The 7,882-nt window shown below is 42.7% G+C and overlaps 1 protein-coding gene across 4 annotated transcripts in view; it reads left to right on the top strand.

The window, feature by feature from the left end:
- The first annotated feature begins 731 nt into the window (after window positions 1–731).
- si:ch211-198n5.11 (methylcrotonoyl-coenzyme A carboxylase 2) overlaps window positions 732–7,882 on the top strand; it is a 60,886-nt gene continuing 53,735 nt past the window's right edge. The window contains exons 1-2 of one of the 4 annotated variants that reach the window (XM_059984359.1): window positions 732–1,045; window positions 1,608–1,697. In XM_059984359.1, coding sequence (XP_059840342.1) covers window positions 1,026–1,045; window positions 1,608–1,697 — 110 coding nt within the window. In that variant the 5' untranslated portion in view covers window positions 732–1,025. Of the gene's footprint in view, window positions 1,046–1,075; window positions 1,234–1,607; window positions 1,698–7,882 lie in introns of those variants that run through there. The other 3 variants (XM_059984362.1, XM_059984360.1, XM_059984361.1) reach the window with 3 other exon arrangements.

Raw genomic sequence — 7,882 nt, 5'->3', positions numbered from 1 at the left:
GATGGTTGCTATCATTTTAGCCTTGGAATGGATCAACCAAGTACACCCTGATTATGTACTTCTGTCCTCTGATTCATTCTCAGTTTTGACATCTATTAAAACAGGTACTTCAAATTGTAGGCCGGGCATTTGTTCTTGCAATTGGACAACATCTGTTGAGGCTGCAGGGTCTAGGACTGTGTATAAATTTCATATGTGTTCCTGCCTATATTGGGGTTGAAGGAAATGAGGAAATGATTCTCGTCAAACGATCATAAAAATTGGGATGAGGAAAAGGGTGGAAGTTATATAAAATTCCGAGGATGGTGAGAACTCAAATGGTAGATGGGTATAAAAGAAGTTATACTTATACGTTTATATATTGGACTTATTAGGTTGAATAATTACCTGTTCAGAATTAATATGCACATTACTGTCACCTGTAGGGAATGTACTTGTCAAAAAAACGGTGCAGCATATATTGTTTGAACGCAGTTCCTATGAGGTGCAAAAGAAACATCTAATTGCAAAATTGAGCTCTTTGGGACAGACACAGTTTAACATGGAAATTTTATTCGGATATCACTGCCATCGTAATGTACATAAGTGGGTATTTGACTTTCCGAAAAGTATGAGGCGTTTTGTTTTTTTCTGGGCAGGGGAATTTCGTGGGTATCCTTCCCGTCTCTTTGCTCCGCACTCCAACTCAGTAGGTGGCGACAATGTACTTGATGTGGGTCTGTTATTAATATTTACCATTAAACGTTACCCAAAAAACCGGACTGAGTGTTAGTGAGATCAGTCATTTGATTTTAAGTTACTCCTTCTTGTAATTAGGGCGAAAACATTTGATGAACGTTGTGAGAGAACAGATTTCAGGTGTACGTGGGGTCGGGACGCCGACTCGTGGCTGAGCGGGTTCGGGCCGGGGCAAGGTTCACGCTCGGCCTCTGCGCTGCCGGGACTCGGGAGCCGCAGACCCACTGGCTTCCGGCGGCTCCGGGTCGATTACCCCGCGACGGGACGACCGGGATCTGTCGGTGGAAATGATCGGTGAATTGGCAGTGTAAGTGGCGGGACTTGGGCCCAATCCCCGCGTTAGCTGCCGCCGCTCCGCCACTTTCCTGCGGGAGCTTCAGCTGCGTTATCTGTCGGTGCTCGCAAATCGAGTAAACTGTTTTACACAAAAGTGCTTTGCTTATCGTTTTAACTTCGAGTCATTCGAGAATGATACACGCTGACATTAAATTTTAGGTAATTTTAATGTTGACATTCTTGTTTAACTAGTCCATGCCGACCAATATTTTTACCGTAGCGTGTTCCATTTGCTTGAATTCGGCCCATATCCCTCTAGGCCTTTCCTATCCGTGTACCTGTCTAAATCTCATAATGATTGCAGTTATACCTACCCCGACAGCCTCTGCTCTCACCTTAAACCCATGCGTTGTTCTACACTCCCCTACCCAAGGCAAGGACTACAGCCATCCGCTTTCTCTACTACCCACATTACTTGATGTATCTCTGTAATGTCATCTTTAACTGTCTGTGCAGTACGGGGGAATATGTCCCAGACTATACAACCTCTCCGGTTAACAAATGCTATTCAATATGTTTTGTCCCCTTTCCAGCTTAAAGAGTGCAGAAAATGCCAAACATTTCCTCATTATCGTGTGTACCTGTGTTGCCACTTTTGGGCACTTGTCTACCTGTACTCCAAGGTCTGTGTTTCTTTAGTCATTTACTATGTATGTCCTGTCCTGGTGCAACTGATCAAAATGCAAAGCCGTGCACTTGCCCAGGTTGAATTCCATCTGCCTTTCTTTGGCCCACTTATCTAGTTCATTGAGATCCAGCCATAATTTTAGATAACCTTATTCATTGTCCACTACATCTGCTTTGGTGACATCTGCAAACTTATTAACTATGCTAACAACACTCAAAATGCTCGAATAACTCAGAAAGTCAGACATCATATATGGAGGGGAATAGACCGTGGACATTTTGGGCCAAGACCCTTCACCAGCACCTAGGTTAACATCATTGTCATCCAGATTGTTAATATAAATGACAAACAACAGAAGATCCAGCACTGATTCATGAGACACACTTCTGGTCATAAGCCTTCAATCTGAATAATAACCCTCCAACAGTTCCCTCTGATTCCTTCCACAAGCCCACTTTGTTTCCGATTGGTTAGGTTGCCGAGATCTCATGAGATCTAACCTACTATGCAGCACCTTGTCCGTGTAGACAACATCTACCAGCATGCCCTTTAGTCCTGGTTTCTCTCAGCTCCCTCTTAGTTGGCCAGGCAGCACCATCTGTTAGCCTTTTTAAAAAATCTATTATCGCATGATGTGAAAACAAAAATAACTTTTTTTTTCAGAAAGGGGTTTTCTTGCTCAAGTTTCTATACTCCCCCCTTCTCAAAATTTAAGTTTACTTCCCTCACTTGTCACCTCTGCTTTTTGGAGTAGTGGCAGTTAACATTATATAATCAAGGACATCTTCAAAAGGCAATGCCTCAAGAAGTCAGCATCCATCATGGAGGACTCTTGTCATTTAGGAGATGTCCTCTTCTCTTTACTACCATCAATGAGAAGGTACAGGAGCATGAAGGCACACACTTAACATTTTAGGAACTGCTTCTTCCCTTTTGCCATCAGATTTCTGAATGGTTCATGAGCCCATGAACACCACCTCACTATTTTGTTCCCATTGTGCGTTATTTAATTATTGTATATTCTTTTTGTAATTTATAGTCATTTTTATGTATTCTGTACTGCTGTCACAAGACAACAAATTTCATGACATATGTCAGTGATAATAAACCTGTTTCTGATACATAACTGCATAGTGATCCATATATGTTTACAACTGCTGTGTTCATTATGGCATGAATTGGAATCAGAGTATGCTACTCTGATTATTCCATCAACTCTGCATTTCTTTCTATCTGCAGTACCCCTTCACCTTATAACTTACCAAGCATCTGTGTGTGTTAACAATATTTAAAGATTCTGCATCTACTGCTCATTGAAGAGGAGTTTCATAAATTTATGACTCTCTGAGGAAAATAACACAGTTTGCCTTACTTTTTGTTCAAATTGGCAACCTCTTATTTTGATTCCAAGTTCTGTTTCTCCAACAAGAGATACTCCACTCTTCCAACCAAACTATGTAATTTTTCCCTTGATTTCCCTAAATCTTGAACCTCACTTCACAAACCTAACAGTTCTGGTAGGCCCATTATTTCTGCCTGCTCTTGCCCAACTGAACTTGTGTCTGCAAAACGACTCCATTTTAATTTCTTGGTTCAGTCCCTTCCCACCTACATCCATGACACTTCACATGCTCTCAATCTTCTCAGTAACTTACAATTCCCTGGTCCTAATCGTCTTCTTTTCACCATGGATGTCCAGTCCCTATACACTTCTATCACGCATCTAGAAGGTCTCAAAATTCTCTGCTTCTTTCTTGTCAACAGACCTGGCCAGTTTCCCTCCAACACCATTCTCCTCTGTCTGGAGGAACTGGTCCTCACACTCAATGATTTCTCTTTTGGCTCCTCCTACTTTCTCCAAACTCAAGGTGTAGTTATAGGCCACAACTATACTGCCTTTTCAGTGGCTACATAGAATAGTCTGTGTTCCAAACCTTCCCTGGTAATGCTCCCCAACACTTTCTGTGTGACATTGATGACTGCATTGGTTGCTGCTTCATGTATCCCTGTTGAGTTAATTAATTTCATCAACTTTGCCTTCAACTTCCGTCCTACCTATAAATACATTTGGTCCATTTCTGACACTTCTCTCCCCTTTCTTAACCTCTTTTGTCTTCATCACAAGAGACAAACTATCCACCGATATGTTTTATAAGCCCACCAATTCCCTTGGGTGTCTTAATTATATGTCTTCTCACCCTGCCTTTTGTAAAAATGTCATTCCCTTTTCTCAGTTACTTTCTGTTTGCTGCATCTGTGCCCTGGATGAGGTTTGCCTTTCCAGGACATTCAGGCTGAGTGATGCCATAATTACAACTCTGCAAGACCAAGGATAGTTGACTTTAGGTGGCAGAAACCGGTGGTCCATGAGGCAGTCCTCATTGGAGGATCAGAGGAGGAGAGGGTCAGCAACTTTAAATTCCTTGGTGTTATCATTTTGGAGGACCTGTCCTGCAATTACAAAGAAAGCATGGGAGCACCTCTACTTAAGAGTTTGAGATGATTTGGTATCACATCGAAAACTTTGACAAACCTCTATATGTACGTAGTGGAGAGTATAATGACCAGCTGCATCACAGGGTGGTATGGATACACCAATCCCCTTGAACGGAAAATCCTACAAAAAGTCATGATAATGGCTCAGTCCATCAGTGGTAAAGCTCTCCCCACCGTTGAGCCCATCTATACAAAGCATAGTCGCAGGAAAGCAGTGTCTATCAGGAATCCCCACCATCCAGGATATCCTCTCTTCTCATGAGGACGATGCAACAGGAACTTTCGGACTCACACCACCAGGTTCAGAAACAGTTATTACTCCTCAACCATCAGGATCTTGAATCAAAGGGGATAGTTTCACTCCATTTTACACATCTTTGAAATGTTCCTACAACCTATGGACTTATTTTCAAGGACTCTTTATCTCATGTTCTCAATACTTACTGCTTATTGATTTATTATTATTTCTTTCTTTTGTATCTGCAGTTTATTGTCTTTTGCACTCTGGTTGAATGCCCAAGTTTGTGTGGTCTTGCATTGATTCTGTTGTGGATTTATTGAGTATGCCTGCAAGACAGTGAATCTCAGGGTTGTAATTGTTAACATATATGTACTTTGATAATAAATTTACATTGATCTTTGAACATTAGCGATGCCCTACTTCTTTAAAGACCGGAGTTTCCCTTCCTCCACTGTTGATGCTGCCCGCATCTCCTCCATTTCCCAGACATCTGCCCTCACCTCATCTTCTCGCCACCTTAACAGGGATAGAATTCCTCTTGTCCTCACCTATGAGCTTCTACACCCAATGCATCATCTTCCGCAGCTTCTGCCATCTTCAACAAAACTATATCACCTAGTGCATCTTTAACTCCTGCCCAATCTTCGCTTTCCACAGGAATCACTCCCTGCATGATTCCCTTGTCAATTCATCCCTCACCATTAATTTCCCTCATGGCACTTATCCCTGCAAGAGACAGAAGCGCTACACCCTCACATTCATCTCCTCCCCACCTCCATTCAGGACCCCAAACAATTCTTCCAGGTGAGGCAACACTTCACCTCTGAACCCATTGGGGTTGCTTACTGTATCCAGTGCTCCCAATGCAGCCTTCTCAGCATCAGTGAGACCTGACGTAGGTTGAGAGACTGCTTTGTCAAGCACCTGAGCTCCATCCGCAAAATTTCCCTGTGGCCAAGCATTTCAATTCGTATCGCCATTCCCATTCTGCTATGTTGGTCCATGGCATGATCTTCTGTCACGATGAGGCCACTCTCAGGTTGGTGGAGCAACACCTCATATTCCATCTCGGTAGCCTCCAACCTGATGGCATGAACATTGTTATTTCCAGTTTCTGGTAAATGTATTTTGTTGAGATACAGCGTAGAACAGGTCCTTCCTATCCTTCGAGCTCGGTGCCCTGCAATCCCCCCACTTAATCGCAGCTTAACCATTTGACTATTTACAAATGTACAATGACTAATTAACCTACTAACTGTATGTCTTTGGTCTGTGGGAGGAAACCAGAGCATCCAGAGGAGACCCACGCAGTCATAGGGAGGATGTACGTACTCCTTACAGGCAGCAGCAGGAATTGAAACCAGGCCACTGGTATTGTAAAGTGTCGAGCTAACCACAATGCTACCATGTCGCCCCAAATTTATTTCCCTCTCCCATCCGTCGTCTTCTAGTCCCCATTCTGGCCTCTCACTTCTTCTTCTTACTTGCCTATCACGTCCCCCGGTGACCCTCCACCTTCTCGTTCCCCCATAATTCACTCTCTTCTCCAGCCCTTTGGCTTTTCCACTCATTACCTCCCTGCTTCTTACTTCATCACCCTTCCCACCCACCTGGCTTAACCTTGTCCTTCTTCCCCTCCCCCACACTGTTATTCTGGCACCTTCCTCCTTCCTTCAGATCTCTAACTCACTGTGTAACAATAAAAGCTTTTGCATAATTTCCCCACCTTTGCATTCTATTCAACTAATATCAGAATCAGATCTACTATTACGGACATATGTTATGTGTTGTTTTGTTGCAGCAGTACAGTGCAAGAGAAAAATTACTATAAGTTACAAAAATAAGTAGTGCAAAAGATGAAAATTGAGGTAATGTTCATGGGTTCATGAATTCATAAATCTGATGGTGGAGGAGAAGAAGCTGTTCCTAAAACATTGAGTGTGAGTTTTCAGGCTCCTGTACCACCTCCTCTGGGAATGTAGTGCCCATGATGGAATTGGCTGGGTTATGACCCTCTGCAGCTTCTTCAGCTCCTGTGTGTTGGTAGCTCATTTTAAGCTGTGATGAAACCAGGCAGAATGTTCTCCAGTGTACATCTGTAAACATTTGCAAGAGTCTTTACCAAATCTCATTAAATTCCAAATGAAGTAGAGTCACTGGCATGCCTCCTTGGTGTTGTGTCAACACCCAGGAATGTGAAGCTGGTCACTCTTTCCACTGCTGACCCTTTAATGAGGACTGGTGTGTGTTCTCATGACTTCCCTTTTCTGAAGCCAATGTCTAATCCAATTTACCAACTCATCTTGAATGCCAAGTGACTGAACCTTTCTGACCAACCTCCCATGTGGGATCTTGTCGAATGCCTTATTGAAGTCATTGTAGACAACATCCACTGCCTTGACTTCATCAATTTTCCTGGTAACTTCCTTGAAAAACTCTATAAGATTGGTTAGACATGACCACCATGCAGAAGGCCAATGCTGACTATCCTTAATCAGTCCATGTCTATTCAAATACTCCTATTTCCAATCCCTTAGAATACCTTACTATAACTTTCTCACCACCGGTGTCAGGATCACTGGCCAGCAATTTTGTGGTTAATCTCTAGAGCCTTTCTTAAACAGCTTAACAAAATTAGTTATCTTCCAATCCTCTGGTACCTCACCTGTTGCTAAGGATGATTTAAATATCTGTGCTAGGGCCCCTGCAATTTCTGCACTTGCCTCCCACAGGATATGAGGGAACATCTTTCAAGACCTGGGGATTTATCCATCTTAATTGGCCTCAAGACAGCAAACACCACCTCCTCTATAGTCTGTATAGGGACAATGGTCTTGCTGCTGCTTTGCCTTGATGCCATTTGGGGTGGATAAATCCCACCAAGTGCACCTTTGCCAGAAAGCAGCTTGACTCAATCTACTTGCCAGATCCTTTCTGATACCATCAAGATTGGCCTTTCTCCAATTTAGAATCTCAACCTGCGGACCCAACCTATATTTTTCCATATTTACTTTGAAGTTAATGGCATCACGATCACTAGATGCAAAGTATTCACCTACACAAACTTCTGTTACCTGCCTTGTCTCATTGATAGGAGATCAGGTATTGCTTACTCTCTTGTTGGGACTTTGATGTACTGATTAAGGAAAATGTTCCATCTAGTCCTTTTATGGTATGGGTGTTTCAGTCAATATGTGGAAATATAATATTGCCTACTATAACAACCTTATGTTTCTTGCAAATTTGTTACTCTAAATCCTGTTGGGTGGTCTATAATATAGCCCCATTAACGTGGTCATACCTTTCTTATTCCTCAGTTCCACCCATAAAATCTTACTGTCCTGACTGAGCACTGCTGTGATATTTTCCCTGACTAATAACACCTCCCCCTTTAATCCCTCCCACTCTGTTGGATCTAAAACAATGGAAGCCTGGAGTACTGA

Source organism: Hypanus sabinus, chromosome 11 (genome assembly GCF_030144855.1).
Source record: "Hypanus sabinus isolate sHypSab1 chromosome 11, sHypSab1.hap1, whole genome shotgun sequence".
In the NCBI taxonomy this organism is placed as follows: domain Eukaryota; kingdom Metazoa; phylum Chordata; class Chondrichthyes; order Myliobatiformes; family Dasyatidae; genus Hypanus; species Hypanus sabinus.
Note: the sequence above shows the minus strand (reverse complement) of the source record. Positions and strands in the feature narration are given on the sequence as shown.